Source organism: Culex pipiens, chromosome 2 (genome assembly GCF_016801865.2).
Source record: "Culex pipiens pallens isolate TS chromosome 2, TS_CPP_V2, whole genome shotgun sequence".
Classification (NCBI taxonomy): domain Eukaryota; kingdom Metazoa; phylum Arthropoda; class Insecta; order Diptera; family Culicidae; genus Culex; species Culex pipiens.
Genome location: NC_068938.1, coordinates 117860529 through 117878501, shown reverse-complemented (window position 1 = coordinate 117878501; position 17973 = coordinate 117860529). Strand labels below are relative to the sequence as shown.

Here is a 17973-nt window from a genome sequence, read left to right as displayed (position 1 = left end):
TTATAGACTGGAAACATGAAAGCAGTTTTCCACAGGTCCGGAAAAACCCCTTTGTCGAGAGAGTGCTGGAACAGTAATCGTAGTGGGGACAGCAGGCATTGGATGCACTTTTTCAGGATACTGGAGGGGATTCCGTCAGGTCCTACTGATGAGGTTGATTTCAATTTGGCAGCTGCGTTCATGATTCGTTGGTCGTCGAGTACGAATCGGTCCAGAACGTTGCCGCAGGGTGGCACATTTTCAGTGGCGGCTGCGACCTCGTGCGGTGAAAGGGTTTCATTGATGAACATTCTGGAAAATTTCTCTGCAAACAGTTGACAGATGGTATCGGGATTTGAAGCGGTCTCGTTGTCAAGGAACATAGAGGAAGGCAAACCACTTTCTTTCCTCTGGTCATTGAAGTGTTTCCAGAAGGCCTTCGGATTAGATTTCAGTTTTTGTTGGATCCGGTATCGATAGCGGTTGTAACAGTGATTGTTCAGGGTCTTGTACCGTTGGTTCAGTCGAAGGTAGTGGTCTCTGAGTGGTAGTGTGCGCCTTCGGGAAAACTTTTTGAGAGCGGCTCGTTTTTTGGATTTCAGCTTCTTCAACTCGTTGGTCTGCCACGGGATGCGATCGGGGGGCAGGATTGCTTTTTTGGGTACGTGACGGTCAATTGCGTACGAGAGAATGTTAGAAAAGGTCTGCACCTCCACATTAACATCGTCTGGGTCTAGCGTATTAGTCCAGTCAGTGCTCGTTAATATCTCAGCGATTCCGTTAATGTCAGCCTTGCGGTAATCGTACCGGATCGGTTCGAATGTCACAGTGCGTGCGGGATACGTGTCGACAAACACTCGAAGTCGGCGCGCCGAATGTTGTATCGGACCAGGGCGATCTCTTCTCGGTACTCGGTGCTACAGCTGCCGTCGACCGATATAATGAGTGCCGGATGAGTGCGACTACCTTGGCGAGTGGAACCGCCGCGGCGGTGACTACAGGGGCGGTGTCACGTACACTAACGAAGCAGAGATCTAGACTCCGACTCCTCGTTTGTCACGTGGCTGATCTGCTGCAGAGTGCTCTCACTGTAACTGTCGAGAAGATCACGGGCACAGGAATGGAACTGGGATCGGTCGGGGTCTGGAAAAAGAAATCCGTTTCGACAGTGCGTCCAATTCAACTTTGGGAGATTGAAATCGCAGACGACAAAAATATCGTCGATTGGACGGGCTCGTTCTACAATAGATCGCACGGATCCCAGGTGAGCTTTGTACAAGTCTTTGTCGTAAGTGCGATCCGGTGGGAAGTAAACCGCGCAGAGATACAGCACACGATCCGATAGCTTCAGCGAAACCCATACTTGCTCTACCGTCTTCCAGTTGTCCTGATGAATCCGACGAGGCTTGAAGCTTTTGCGTGCGGCGATGAGAACTCCACCACCCTCAGTTTTCTTGCTGTTATCCGGCCCGCGATTACAACGGAAGGTTTCATATTCAGGTCCGAAGATGTGAACGGAGAGCGTGTGATCCTTCAGCCAGGTCTCCGTCAGCGCATTGAAATCGTAGTATTCCCCTGAACTAGCGTGTAGGTAATCGCTTATTGTACCGTTCATGCCACCGGCGTTTTGATAGTACAGATTACATTGCTGAGCTGTGGGCGACGCGTGTAAAGCCAGACGGGGTGGCTGGCTGCAGCTGAAAGGTTGGGAAGCATCAGGAGACGGCGATTGGACGGGAAAGCTATGATACACTTGTGACAACTGTGTGTGTGTGTGTGGTCCAATCCAATACCCGCTAGCCGGTAGCGATATTATGGGAAAGTATAGTTTGTATCAGACTATGTATATGCCGAATGCTGATACAACTTATCTCAGTCCCGGGTATTAGGTGGTGATAGCCCTCGCGCTGCTTCCAACGACCCATTTCAGAATTACAGAATTCAGAATTACTCCTTGCGGTCCAATTCCGAGGTCGCTGGGCATTGTTCGGCCCCGCCTAAACATAGAAGCAAGCATCTGAAGGAAGCTCGATCTATATTTGATACTTCCAATCCCGGCAGGCAAATCGGTGATCAGCGCGTATTTAATATGAGAAGATAACATGTTTCAACACTACGGATCATTTCACTGCTAGAGTGTAAACCTTATGATGGCCGACTGCTTAGCGTCCCGACCACCAATCCAAAGGTCCCACCTGATTCATTTTCGTTTTTGTTCATGTTCAAAGTACAAATTTCTGATTCCAAATTTCAAAGGTACCGACCGGGATTTGATCCCTGAACCTTCTGCTTATGAGGCAGAAGCCGTAACCATTATATTAAGCCACGGAGCCGGTTTCACTTTCTAGACTTGTGACAACTGCTTATAACAAATTTAAAGTTGAATTTTCTTCATTAAAAGGGGATAATGCGCTTTAGCTGTGGTCACAACTCAAGCGAGTTTTCCCTTACTTTAAAAATATTCTTCTATATCAGCAGTCAAAGAGCTTTCCCTTCTTTAAAGAAGGGATAATTCAACTTGTATCAGCAGTCAAGAGAGTTTTCTCTTCTTTAAAGAAGGGAAAATTAAACTTGTGTCAGCAGTTATCACAAGTCAAGAGAATTTGCCCTTCTTGATTGGACAGAAAACTCAAACATATAGGAATAATTCAACTCGTGTTAGTAGTCATCACAAGTAAAGAGAATTTTCCATTATTTAAAGAAGGGAAAATTCAACTTGTGTTAGTAGTTCTGGGTTCGATTCCCATCTGCTGCAACCTTCCATCGGATGAGGAAGTAAATTGTCGGTCCCGGCCTTGGTTGTTAGGCCGTTAAGTCATTCCAGGTGTAGGAGTCGTCTCCATGCACACCAAACCAAGCCTACTCCGGTGAAATCGCTGGCGGCGTTTGGATTCGCAATCCAAAGGTCGTCAGTTCAAACACTGGGGTGGAAGGTTCCTTAGAGTAGAAAGAGGTTTGGGTGCTCTCCCCATTCAAGCCTTCGGACTCCTAGGTTCGAGCAGAAACTTGCAATAGAGACCACAAAAGACCCGGGGGTCGTTAATGTGGATGGTTTGATTTTTTTTTTAGTAGTCATAACAAGTCAGTGAGTTTTTTCCCTTCTTTAAATAATGGACTGAGAAAGCCGACCAATCAAAACAAAGGAAAATTCTCTTTACTTTTGATAACTACTAACATGAGTTGAATTACCCCTATATGTTTAAATTCTAAATTTTCATGAAATAAGGTGAAATTTTCTTGACTTGTGATAACTGCTGACACAAGTTGACCACAGCTGAAGCGCATTTTCCCCTGTTCAATGAAGAAAATTCAGCTTTAGACAGGAAATTCAACTTTTTTCCGCACACAGAAAACAAATTATGGTAATATTCATCAGGAAATGGTGACAGATTTTGCGTAAAGAAATGATTAATTTTAAATCAGAAATTGGTGAATATTCATCAGTTTCTGATGAATATCCATCAGGTTCACATTTTTACAAACTTTTTAGCTAATATTACTCAAAAGAGAGGTAATATTCAAACAACCATAATTTCAACCTTCCAAAATTCAACGTTTTTCTGTGCAGTTATCGCAAGCCTAGAAAGTGTCCCTTTCTTTAAAGGAAATACAAACCTTCATAAATGTCGAACATATTTGGCTCAATGACTTAAAATAGCCCTGGGAACAATATTCAGCATGTGGATCAACGTTTTGAACAAACGTTTAAAGTTCTGTGTCGGAGATAAGCCTGGTAGAAAATATTAATAATAATATTTCATGATTGACTGTGTTTCGTATCGTAAATAGTTACTACGATCGATTAAATAAATGAATTAATTTAGCGCTTGTCTGTTTATCTGTGAAAAGTTCAAATAATGCTAGAGAGAAATATCGTTCACACACACACTACACCACCAATGGTGTGGTGAAGATGGTGAGCGTAGCCAAAGTCGAACGTTGCCGGTTCGGCTCAACACCAATGAGCGTAACGAAATGAGAGAAAGAGAATCTCTACAAACGAGAATGTGATTTACAAAGACGTCGGTCTGAGAAGCTTCGGTGAGAATTTAGTTCTGGAGAACAATTAGTCTATTCGCGAACTTTGGAGAACTAAGCACGCGCTGCGTTTGAAAAGTTTTGAAAAGCCTGAGAAAATGGCGTCTTTCCACGTCAGCTACGACATTCTGGTAACCCATAACCAGCAGCTTTCAAAACGAGAAAAAAATCTTAAAGAAAGAAAAAATCAGCTTTCGCCGGCAGCTATCACAACTTAATGTGGTCTTCTTAAAGCAATTCTAATATTACCTTAATTTTGAAATTTTTTACATCATTATAACAAATGACCATTATGCCAAATGGCTTTATGCCAAATGGGATACACTCCATCTTTTGGGGACAGGGGAGAGCAGCCTTTTGCTCAACGAAATATGCTCCATTGTGGAGACAACAGCGGTGACGACCAAGAGTGTGCCACTTAAGGTTTTCGGCGCGGTGCTGGCACGGTGCCAGAACTTTTCAGACCCAGGCCCGTGATACTGACGAAGCTTGCTGAAGCCGCCACCAAATGATTGGTGGCGCTGTTTCGGGAATAACATTTCAGAGGGTCACAAATCAAAATATAATATGTCTTATTTAATGTTGTGGAGAATAATCCTGTAGCTGCTCATATTGATTCTTTTCATTAACAGTCTGGACCCGAAGCCTGATTTTTCTGTTACAATCTTATTGGAATTCCATATAAACTGTAACGGGGATTGCAGGCACCGGGTCCTGACTATTAAAATAAACCATAAATGCCGCCAACAACAATATATGTTTAGCATCAGGTCTCAGGCAAAGCTTCCCAGCAGGTGTCTTTTTCAAATCCTCTGAAATGTCTTCCGCAAATTCTTATTTGGCCAATGAACTTACAGATCATCATAATGTTAATTTAAATCTACAATTTGAGGCGGTTGAGCTCAACCATGTTGTTGGGAAACCTTAAGAGCGAGTCCACGAACAGGGCATAGCCCATTGTTAGGGACGTTGTGGGGCTTTACAAAAAAACATGTTTTTGAGTCAAACAAACCAACTTCTTTGGTACCCCGTGGTTTGAATGTGTTGGTAAATTTTCGACAATAAAGTCAGAACAGCTGTTTTTAGACATAAAAGTTCAAATTTAGAAACTAATTTTGTTGTTCTGTGTCTATTCCTACTGAAACAAATTAAAAAATATTCAAATATTGTGCAAAAACATTGCTAAAATCACTTCTCAATTCACCCCATGTGTCTCGATTTGGCCCGGATAATGGAACACATTTTCATATTTATTTCATATTTATTTATTTGTGTGTGCTTATCGATGTACAATTTGTTGAGTTAATTACATTATGTAGTGTTGTGGAAATTTTTTCAGCTACGGCTTAATACATTAATCAAATGATTACTATTGTTTCTAGGATTAAGGGATAAGCAAGTGCAGGAAAAAATCACAAAAAAACTGCAAAAATTACTTAGGAAGAGGGACAGGGGAAGGGAAAGCTTAGGACTATATCACAGAATATTTAAGTCAAAACCAATGTTGACGGCGTGAATCGACGTGTCGTTGAGGGCTCAAACGATGCAGACATATTTCATCATGAGCTCTGATAGCGCCATGAATTGTTGCTGCTTGTTACGGCAGCTACTCAGACGGTGAAACATGTCCCTCGCGAGGATGAGGAACTCCGACAGCGAGAACAGGTCACCATCGGCAGCGTCGACCTGCGCTGGGGCAGGTTCTAAGCTGGCTGCTGCTACGCTTGCGTACGTTCGCGACCATCCGGGTGGATGCGCCGAACTGCGATCTGCTGCGGGTTTAGTCAGTGAACTGGCTGGCGGCTTCCTCTTCTTTTCCTGCTGCTCGATGTACGACTACCGGGACGTGCATCCGCGAAAGTTGGCGGTGTGGTTTCCACCGCAGTTAGCGCATTTCACGCTAGGCTTGTGCTGCTCAGCGTTTCCGGTATCCTTCAGCGTCGCCTTCCGGGGTAGAGGGCAGCCTTCGGTGAGGTGATCCTTGCCACACTTGACGCATCGCGGGGGCAGGTTACAGTTGCGGGATCCGTGGCCAAATTTTTGGCAACGGTGGCATTGTGCGGCGTCGGTTGGCCGCTTGGTGAAAACCCTCCACTTCACCAAGTATCCGGAAAAGCACTTTACCAGTCGGAGGTCCTGGATTTTACTGTACCCTTGTCGAAATATAACAGGTACAATACATGTGTACCTGTCGCTGTGGTCTTCTTCGACAGCACTTTTACCTCTCGAGGCGTGATGTCGAGGTTCTTCAGCTCCTCGGTGACCTCGGAAATGTCCATCTCCGCCAGTCCTTGGAGCACGACCTTGACCATTTTTTGGTCACGGCGGTCGTACGTGAAAAATTTCACATTATTGGCTTTGAACACTTCCAAAACCTTGGCATAATCCGCTTGGGACAGCGCGAGCACTTGCACCGCAACTTTTGTTACTTTGATGAAATATTGTACGTTTGACGGTAGCAATAGATCATCAACAGTAGACGCCAAAGTATCGACCACATGTATCATTGGTGGCCTGTCTCTCACCCTAGGCAAAGAACACGCGAGCATTTTTGCCTCCTTTGCTTCATCTGCGGGGTTATTGTCCTCCTGTTGGTGTGCACTTTCGTCGTCGTTGCCGCTATCAGACAGAAGGTAATATTCAACCAACCATAATTTCAACCTTCCAAAATTCAACGTTTTTCTGTGCAGTTATCGCAAGCCTAGAAAGTGTCCCTTTCTTTAAAGGAAATACAAACCTTCATAAATGTCGAACATATTTGGCTCAATGACTTAAAATAGCCCTGGGAACAATATTCAGCATGTGGATCAACGTTTTGAACAAACGTTTAAAGTTCTGGTTACCCATAACCAGCAGATTTCAAAACGAGAAAAAAAATCTTAAAGAAAGAAAAAATCAGCTTTCGCCGGCAGCTATCACAACCTAATGTGGTCTTCTTAAAGCAATTCTAATATTACCTTAATTTTGAAATTTTAACATCATTATAACAAATGACCATTATGCCAAATGGGATACACCCCATCTTTTGGGGACAGGGGAGAGCAGCCTTTTGCTCAACGAAATATGCTCCATTGTGGAGACAACAGCGGTGACGACCAAGAGTGTGCTGGCACGGTGCCAGAACTTTTCAGACCCCTGCCTGGCTGAGTGAGCCACACACAGCCAGGCCCAGGACTCAAATTACATAACAATCGGTTCAATATGCGCTGGATAATGCTGATCCAGCGCAAAGGACACTTCAGGCCATAAACAAAGAGAGCCAACTCCAGATATCTCTAATGAGTAAACTCTACAAATACGATGTAAGAAATGTAACCAAACTCATATAAAAGGGCCAGGAGCCACCAAATAAAGGAGATTCTTTCTTAGAACACAAACCAGAACTGTACAGTTTAGTGATCGCTCCCAAACCAGGCTTGAGGACACCGATCTACTTCGGATGACAGCCTATGGTCCAAAGTTCTAAGACCCTTGAAGTAATCAAGGCTACACAATCTTCATCAACCACGTCATTACGTTCGAGGGTGGCCTCGAGAGCAAGCAAACGGCATCGAAGTCGAAAAGAATGACACCCTGAGAACCAGATGAATAACTTCCTCCTGAGCACCGCTTCCCAGCAGGAAATATAAACCCTCAGATTACATTTCGACATGTCTAAACCGGAACTACGAAAAAATCTATACAATAGAAATAATATCTAGTATGTAAGAAAATTGTAAGTAGTCTACATAAGCTTGACGAATAAACAATAAAATCGGAATTTATACCCGGAATTCGGCGTTCAATAGGCACACACAAATTACTTCAATAGAACACGGTTCAAGTCCTGGTCGGTACTTTTGAAGTTGAATAATTAATTAATCCAAAAACAACGTGAAAAAAAAAACAAATGAAAATCGAGAACAGAAAACGAAAAAATAAATTCGAATGTATTTGATTTTTAAATAATGTTTTTAGACTAAAACTTCACAAAGAAACATTTTCAAGTATATGTAAAGTGTAATAAAAAAAATAATTTAAGAAATTATCTTTATTAAGTTACCCTTCAAATTTTGAAATATTTATACCCATAAAAAAATATGCTTAAAGATATTCAAACTCTGAGAGAAGATGCAGTTTTGGTCACTGGTTTTCTAAGAAACGTGATATTATCATTTGTTCGATTTACATTTTGCTGGTTATTTACTTCTACGCTAAATCATGTCCACCTTTACACCTATTTCTCAAGTCGGACGATAAGTGCATCAACAGACCGTAACTCTTCAGCAAGTAGTCGGCTCCGAGATGAACTGAATCACTCTGGCCAGCGAGTACATGTACAACAGCATGTCGATATTTAGACGCCCGATGGAAAATCGTGGCTTCAGGGTCAGTTTGTTTCTTCCGTCTACTGTTCCTAGATAAAATACGATGACTCAGGGTAGGTTGGTCAATTTTAGATGGCCTAGCTAACTTAGCAGCTAGAATATTCCGTTGGGCGCCTGAACAAGGCGTTGGCCACTCTACGCACCAACAGACCGTGAAATCTTCCACCACGTTAATTCTAATGTGGCAACAAACGCGCCAAAGAAAACGAGGCTTAGCAGCTGGAGGCAACCTTCCATCGGATGAGGAAGTAAAATGTCGGTCCCGGCCTTGGTTGTTAGGCCGTTAAGTCATTCCAGGTGTAGGAGTCGCTCCATGCCATAAGTATAAACAACACAACAAACCAAGCCTACTCCGGTGGAATCGCTGGCGATGGTTGGACTCGTAATCCAAAGGTCGTCAGTTCAAACACTGGGGTAGATGGTTCCTTGGAGTAGAAAGAGGTTTGGGTGCTCTCCCCATTCAAGCCTTCGGACTCCTAGGTTCGAGCAGAAACTTGCAATAGAGACCACGAAAGACCCGGGGGTCGTTAATGTGGATGGTTTGAATTTTTTTTTGATTGAGTGTTTAGACTTGGCTGCCGATGCAAAAAACCAAACGGCTGATATGCCACTCTTATGGGAAATTGCCTTGACGGATATGTTGTGACAAACACTAAAACGCGTTTTTCTCGGAATACTTGATTTGGCATAATAGCCGATTTTTCAAATATGGGCAGTGTATCAATATCAGGGTGCAATAACAAAAACTTAACAATTTGCGACCTCCGACACTTATTTAATTTCCTCTTTAACACAAATAAAAATATCATTGTTTTTTTGGAAATTGATTGAGAATCGATCGGTTGTTATAGATTAGATCAATTCATTGTTAACTTTTTTTTTATTTTCAGAGGTGTTGATCATGTGTTTCACCGAAGTCTGCCGAACAATGCCCAGATGGATGCCGAGATGCAAGCGTATCTCGTTGAAGCAGTAATTAGTTTGCTTAGAGAAGCAAAACCACTCAATTTAGACTTTGGAAAAGATTTCTGTAATGATGCCAAAAATAATTCAACCAATGGAGCCCAGGATATGCTTACCCTGGACGATCGTCAACTTTTAGGACGGTACGGTATATGGTTGCTCGTGGGAAGGTGTAAACCAACTGCTGACACACCACCGGAAATATTGGGCAGACTTTTGTCGATGCTATTCCATTGGTTTCATGTTACGGCATATTCATACGATGGACAGGTAGAAAGCACATTGGAAAAACTTAAACAGGATCACGTATGCGGATGGTTAAAGGATGTTTGCGATAGTCACTATAAGGAATTTATAGATTGTCTCCTGCCTCATCCACCAGAGTTCTCGAGAGTTGGCGGCCATTGGGATACGCTGGCATCTAGGACATCGCATTTGAAGGAAGGATTGCAAAGATTAATTTGCTTGATACCGTATGAAATTATTACACAGAAAATTTATGATACAGTAATGCCTCATTATATGGAAGCTGTTACTAATGACGTACCAGAAAAAGAGCTGATGGAACTAAAAATTGTGCTGAGCAAAATATTAGACCCAGAAATGTCGCCACTTGGTTTTGATGCTAAAGCTATGTACAACTTTGTTATTATTAGATTTGAGAAAACTACGGCTAAAGTTCAAGAGCAAGCACTCCATTGGTTGCAAAATTTGACTAAATTGGAAATTTTAATTCCACTAGTGCAGTTATTTAACATGTTCGGAGATGGCGTAAGAATTATGAAGCATGGCATGCAAGCTGAGCTTAACAAAGATAAAGAGAGCAGAAGCAGTGGAACGAAACAGGCCAAAGAAAAGGAACTGCCTTTGCCGCGACGAAGCTCTATTTGTAAGTAATTGAACTTCGCACTTTGTAATTATATGGATAGCTATTAAAATAACTAAAGCTCAATCCCCACAGAATAAATGATAAGTCTTCAAAAGGGTGTAACCTACAGAGTTCATCCCAGTCACGACGGGCTCATTGATGCCTCTAAAATGTCTAATTGAACGAAAAAAATATCATTGACAACTGACAAAAGTAGCCAAAAGTGATTTATTTTCGATAGAACTGGGATTGCGAAAGCTTGCGTCGACTGTTAAAGGGATCACGGCGTGTTTTCTAGAACAAACATTTCAGGAAAAAATAGTCATCGCTACTTTCAAATACGTCTTATAGGAAATTTTCTCAGCTTTCCAATGCTTCTAAGAGCGAAATGATTGATCGAGAAATATCTGAGATATCCTTATTTTAAATTTTTTGTTTTAAATCCTTTTATTATTTATTGGAAACTTTATACTAACAGTTCAGAAAACTTATCAAATGATGTGTTTCATGTGTCATTTAATCATCAAAATGTGCAAAATAAGAAAAGAAACTACTTTGTAGAAGGTAGCAAACCGCCATACATTTGAAAAATTGTGTTTTAACTGAATTTAGGAATAAATGGGATTTATTCAGAAATTAAAATCATAAAACCGTGTTAAAATATTTTTTTTTACGAAAAATATTAGATTATTACATATTTTTTGTCTACAATTGGGTACTAAAGCCCTATGTCAATTTTTATGCACAACGGTAAAAAACACGATTAAAAACCATTTATGATCACTTTTTTTCATTTTAATGCAAATTTTTTTTTTGACAGGACAACATTTTTCCGATGGATTAACTATGGTCCCCTTGGAATGAGCTGTCAAGTAGGAGCTTTTCTGTCAAGAAGGACCGCGAGGTTAATTTTTCAAAATTGATTTAAAAATCCATTTTAAACTCTTTGTGTTCGTACAAAGGGTCATTGTACTCAGAAAAATAAGCTTTATCGCTGTAAACAATAATATCAGCAATCTAAGCTTCATTTTAGGACCCAATTATCACGTGTGTGCTCTGATTTATCTTGTACAACCGAAATTTTGACAGGTTTGAGATTGTTAGTGGTATTATTGGATTTTGAAGAATAAATTTGATATTTTCTTAAGCAAACAATAACCAGGAACATAAATACAAAGATGATTTAAAATATAAAATCGAAATCACAAGCACAAGCAAAAATTAAATATTATGTTAACAAAAACCGGGAACCGTGGTGTAGAGGTATTGCCGATTGCGTGATTGTCTCTCACCCAGTCGGCCTGGGTTCGATCCCAGACGGTCCCGGTGGCATTTTACGAGACGAGATTTGTCTGATCACGCCTTCCGGATTTCACCTTGACCATTTCATACAAAAAACTAAAGAATCAGTTCATACTCATGACAAGTATTTCTCCTAAAGCTTGCAGCAGTTCAATTTTGAGTATTTATCACGTGTTGTATCCTGCAACTGGTTAATGTTTGGTTAAGGAAATATTTAGTAATACCCTATCAATCCCATACCTGTAAAAACTTCGGTTGTATCAGCTAATTCCAACGAGGGGGATGACACTTCGCGATTTCATTGAAATCGCACCTAATCGCGTTAAATTCTTCCATCTTTGCTCATCGCACCTTCATCGCGGTTTTTTTTCGCTCATCGTGCCAAATCGCGCCAGATCGCGCTCATCGCGCTCATCGTGCTTAGATCGTGCTCGAATGAAAATTTTCATTCATGCAGTCAGAGTTGCCAGAAAATATTCGTTCTATCAGTTTCCCACGAAATTGGGCGCACTGTTTCAATGTTTATTTTTGTTGATTCGAGCAGTCTTCTGATGTAAATAAACAAAATTTCTAGTTTTTTCAGGACGGATTGCGGCAGATCCGTGAGACGGTAGTAAGCCGGAACTATTTCGCCTGTGATGACCTGGACCAGCAAGTTTCGGGTTTTAGTAATCGTTTAGTTGTTTTCTTTCGTTTGGGCAGGACGTAGATCAGCAGGGGAGCGATGGTGGGGACGGAGATGGCGCTTCGACGACCGCGGCGCCGATTTAGCGTTACATTCGATTGGACATAGGAGGCAGGCTGCGCGGTCTGTCCCAAACCGTCTTCTTCTACCGTTCAGGGTGAAAAATTCCTGCTTCCTGGAGGACTTGCTCAAAAACGGAACGGTGACGAAGTTGAGTCGGTTGAGTTCAATCAACGTCGAGTTGAACCCGTGGGGATTGTTCACGTAAGTTCTGGCAGAATCGCTGTCCGATCTGCAATCCGACGGTGGAGTCTTCTCGTCGTTGAAACTCGTTTTGCAACTTACGAACAAATCTCCCAAATTTGCCGGCATGGACCAGCCATGGCTCGTACGAGCTGCTACGGCACCTGCTGGCAAGTAGCAGCAAGGATTTAAGGCGTACCTGCTGGTCATCCTCCTCTCGCTCGGGTACAAAAAGCGCGTCGATCCGGACGCGGTCGAGGACACGATGAAGAAAAAAACAGATTTGTACGGTACGCAAGCCTCCGACCGCATCCTTGGCCCCGAACCAGTGACCGCAACCTTCGATCCGACAAAAAAGCAGTCCTGAACGGCTACGGCTTCAGTTGACCCACTTCTGGTGGAGCTCATCAAGAAGGCGACCAAAAATAAGGACAAGCAGAAAAACCCAAAAAAATCAACAACGACTCTACTGCCACCGCAGCAGGCGGCGACCCGGAAAGTGACGACAAAGGCGCCGCCGAATCGGACAAAACGACGACGGCATGTCGGACGCTGACGTCGAGGACAATCTGACCGACGATTCGCAACGAAAAAGTTCGTGGACCAAAACGGCTGCCAGTCGGCCGCCGGCCGGAACAGCGTGACGATGCACCGGAGAATTCGAATAAAGAAGGAGAGTCGAATGTGATGAGCTAGTTGTATTTGAGTAGGGTAGAGTAGTCATCAATGAGACACGGGGAACAATGATAAAATGGCTCTCACAAGTCGTAGTTTCAATCAATCAGGCTCATATTTTGGGGAAAGGTGTGTCTACTAAATACACATCTGCCATAATAGTGGCTTTGGTTATGGACGCCCCCTTGAGAAGTTATTCATAAATTTTTGATTCTGGGGTGTAGAAGTAAATTTTGGACAAAAAATACTTTTTCGCTCGTAGGCTGCCATCTACACCAAAACTAATATTTCTTCAAATTTCATTCGACGTTCTATAGGGATTGAGTTGGGCTACAATGTCCTTTCATTAGGTTTGGCCAAAATTAAGAATATACCCAGAATCCAGGGCTGTCTCATTGTTCCCCACTCATTTCAGCCCATGGGTAACAATGAGACACTTTGATTTTTCTTCAATGAACTTTTCAAAATCGATGGAAATCTTTCAAAACATGAATTGAAAGTAATCTTGGCATATTTATAGAGTTTTAACCTCATTTAACCAAAAATACAAAGTCGAAGTAGCAGCTACGGGTAGACCAATGCTATGCTATGCTATGCATTTAACCAAAAATACAAAGTTGTTTGGTGTAAATAAATGGATTTTACAAAATTTAAATACTTTTTAGTATAACTTTTGTTAATTAAAGTTTCATGTTGGCAAAATTGCTCTAAATTGTTGAAGGCAAGTCACCTGCTATGGAACAATACAAAAACATGATGTTTTACGAGAAAAGTATTGATTTTCATAGAGTGTCTCATTGTTCCCCAGCTGTCTCATTGTTCCTGCCAAGTGCTTCTACAATGAGACAGTTGAATAACTCTGGCTGTAGATGTCGGATCGATCTCATATTTTGGTCAATGTTAGAACACATTAAAAGAAAGGAAATGTAACAAAAAGCTCATTAAAACATGCTGATGAAAAAATTTAAAAAATCGTTGAAAGTTGAAAACCAAAAGTGTCTCATTGATGACTACCCTACCCTACTGAGGGCGTGGTCAAAATTAAGGAAATATGAACATCGAGCAGCAGGAAGCAGGCCAAGGCACGACGTCAACGGACCGTGAGTCATGCCGATTGGGACAATACGCTGGCGCCGCGATACCAGTGCGAAGACAACGAGTATCCGATTCAATCCTGCTTAAACGCGTTCACCGCGGTTGAGTTGGCACCAGATCCGGTCCCGCTTTGCGCCGTCCGCAATCCGGGGCTTCTACAAGGTAGTCGGTGCAGTTGCCCTGCTCCTCGCGATACAGGAAGTACCCAGTGCAGATGCGAACCAGCGCGATTCCGAGCAGCGCTAGCCATCGTCGTTTGGTGACCGAGATTAGCTCCGATGTCGTAGTGCCGGATGTTTGTTAGGGCTCGTCCTGAAGCTGCAGTTTGGACGACTTTAAGTCATAAGAAAACTGCGTTTAATTCCTATTCTCTCGTTTTTCAGCTTTTACATTGATTGAATTCACGACTTTTGTTAATTTATAATGAAAGACATTTTTTTTTTTTTTTTTTATTAGATTGTCTAATCAGATTCACTCTTAGATTGACTCCATATTCTTTTAAATTTTCATGCATGCGTCTTAATCTTCCGCCAAAATATCCGGTCAGTCCCACGGCGCCTCCTCCAAATTGTAGCCCTGGTTTGCTAACACCAACTCCGGTAAATCTACCACCGGCACGTGCTGCTTCCTCCTCCTCGGTCAAGTGGCCACCTGCTCTGGATTACGACATCTAGCGGAGATGGTTATTGCGTAAAGTTATGATGATCGTCGGTGTACATTTCGATGCCCTGTTCCGCCGTAATTATTCCCGCCACCACCGTAGTTGAAGTTGTTGTATTTATTTGGCGGAGCCGATGAAGATCCGGAATTGATGTGGCCGGTACTTCCCGGCAGTGCCGTGTTGGGCGGAAAGTTGAACGGCGGTACAGATGACCGGCGTAAATTTGATGGTGGTGCTTGACCGTAGGGAGGACCGTGGCTGAAGCTGTTGGGACCTTGGTCTAAGTTTTGATGAGTGGAAGGCGACACTGGTCGTGATCGTTGGTTGGCCAATTGCCAATGCTGTTGCTTTGTGACTGTCAATCGGCGAGTCCCGGGACTTGAACATAGGTTTGTCGTCACCGCCGTTGAATCCACAATCTTCGTCGTCCCAGTTGCACTCGTTCTGATTGTCCCACAGTTTCATCTCTTCCTGATGCTCGCGACGTTACTTCTCCTTTTCCCGCTCGCAACCTTTTTTGCTGTTCCGCAGGACGATTTTGTCCTCGACTTCGTCCGTGTAGAATCGTAAATCCAGAGGCGAGTTAATGCCAAGCTACAATGGAATGCCCGTCGTTGGACCGGCGCTGCCGGCGGTGGAGTTCGCCGTTTCATCAGCGATGTGGACAACAGGAGCGGTTCGGCTTCAGGTGGTTCGGTCGGTTCTTTTTTAGTGTTTTTAATTTTGATGAAGTTAGGAACAATATCCAGCTATGCCCGGCTCGCAAGAATGTCCAGCCCGTTTATGAAGTACCGGTTGAAAGCTTCCGGATTCCAGCTCAGATCACGCTGAAAATTAAAAGTGGCCTTCAATTATTGAACAAATATTGCGCCCCTTACAGAGGGAAGAACTTGCGTTGCACTTGTATCACCCGGTCCTACATGATGATCGCAAACGGGGCCATCTACAACGGTTGGCAAAATCCAATTCCGGAATGACCCCATTGTTGTTCGTTCCTAAGCTATCGGGCATGTCGGTCTAATCCTCAGGCCCCATGCCCGGAATGGCCACTCGTCCAACCTTTCCGACAGCGTGTTGAGATTGTATTTGTCCCTTTCTTGGTCACCCGGCCGATTCCTCGTCTAGAACTTGATCGGTTCGATCCGGAGCACAGGATGTGCTACCTTTCTGGTCTGTTGCAGATTTGCTGCTCCAAAAACTCCGGCTAAAGTTAGAAATGTTCATGGAATCTACAGTGTAGATTCTACACCAGCTTTTGTTTCATGCCAGCCAGAATTCCGTCGGCCACGTTGAAATTTGTTGTTGTTATTTTTTCACTGCTGGATTCAGCGAAAACTGTCATTCGGTTCCTGTCAAACTAATTCGAGCAGTGGACAGCTCAAATCGCGCGATTTTTCTACATCGCGCTCACATCGCGATGAAATCGTGCCAAATCGCGCCAATCGCGCAAATCGCGGCTAATCGAGGCAAATCGTGGACATCGCGGTTAAATCGTGGGCTCATCTCGGGAGTGTCATTCCCCTCGAATTCCAAGCTAAATCAGAGCAGACAGGTGTTATTTGTATTTTTTTTGTAATATACGATTTGTTCTTGTAAAAATCATATTTTAATACGGTTTTATGACTTTAATTTTTTGAATAAATCCCATATCTTCAAAAATTCGGTTCATTTTTAAATTGTTTAGCGGATTGCAACCTTCTACAAAGTAAACAGTTGTCTTATTTCGTACAATTGATGAGTAAATAACACATGGAACACATCTTTGACAAGTTTCCTGGACTGTTATATTGATAGAAATTTGATTTGGCTACTAATTTTGCTACAACGAATGTAACGGTCGCATTTTTGCATACACGTTCGATTATAAGCTATCCCTTAATGCTTACATACTCAAAATTCTCAAAAATGTTTAGATATTAATTTAACGGGCATTTGAAAAACCTATCAAAGTCACCCCGGGCTATGAAAGTCCCCCCAGTTTATAGAGGTATCTAAGCCCGAGCTCACGCACACCAGCACCCCATTTGTTTTGCTGGCGGGTACAAAATTTAACCTCAATCTTTTTCGTGTACGTACACGCAATACATGCGCACGTAGATAACTCTATGGCAGTAGCGATGACTATTTATTCTCCTTAGTGCATCTCCAGCGCGGGTAGCAAACATCGAAGCAAATCAAATTTACACCCGACGTCAACGCCGTCGCGGTAGCAAATTTGCTCTCAGTTCTTCGGGATTTCACTTTGCTACCCGCTATTCTGCTGGTTTGCTACTGCACGCAGAAAAATGTTTTGTAGAATCAGCCTGTACGAGGTTTGAATCAACAAAATTTTTGTTGAATATAATCAACAAAAAAATTGCGTTGAAACAAACCTTGATTTTCTCAATTCCACAAAATTCTATTGGTGTTTTGAAAAAGCTGCTTTGACTTTTAAGCGGTGTTTGCACTTCGGAAGGAATCGGTCAAGAAAAATTTCAAATGGGCAGCAGCGGTAGCGAAAGCAAGCCAGAGAGGGTGAAGAAAAGCCCCAAGAAATCGCTCCCTCTTCTTAGTTCTGCTGTTCGTAAAGCTGTTTCTTGACCCATTTCCTTCCGATCTCCATACTAGCCTTTAGCGTTGCTTCAACAAAAATGGAGCCTAACATTTCAAAAGGGCACATAACTTTTGTAAGCAATAGTGTATCCCTTTCACTCAAATGACAGTTTACATAAGGTGTGAAAGGGACACACTCTTGTCTAAAAAAGTTATGTGCCCCAATGAAATGGCAAGCACGAAATTATGATTTTCAAATCAACAAAACGTTTTGTTGATTTAAATATGCCTTATTTTTCTGCGTGTGTGGCAAATGGAATGATGCATGGAAAAAACATGTTTTTAAATTGTTATTTTAAGTAAAAAAATTAAAAAAATATAAATTCTAAAAACTGAAAAAAAATTAAAAAAAATTGAAAAAAAATTGAAAAAAATTAAAAAAATTGAAAAAAATTAAAAAATTGAAGAAAAATTAAAAAATTAAAAAAAAAATAAAAAATGGAAAAAAAATTAAAAAATTGAAAAAAAATTAAAAATATAAAAAAATAAAAAAAAATTAAAAAAA

At 42.1% G+C, this 17973-nt stretch overlaps 1 protein-coding gene across 5 annotated transcripts in view; it reads left to right on the top strand.

Moving 5' to 3' along the window:
* LOC120417925 (protein unc-79 homolog) overlaps positions 1-17973 on the top strand; it is a 217400-nt gene that overhangs the window by 14218 nt on the left and 185209 nt on the right. For all 5 annotated transcript variants that reach the window (XM_039580162.2, XM_039580161.2, XM_039580163.2 and 2 more), the window contains exon 6: positions 9275-10236. In XM_039580162.2, the coding sequence (XP_039436096.1) occupies positions 9275-10236 (962 nt within the window). The remainder of the gene's footprint in view (positions 1-9274; positions 10237-17973) is intronic.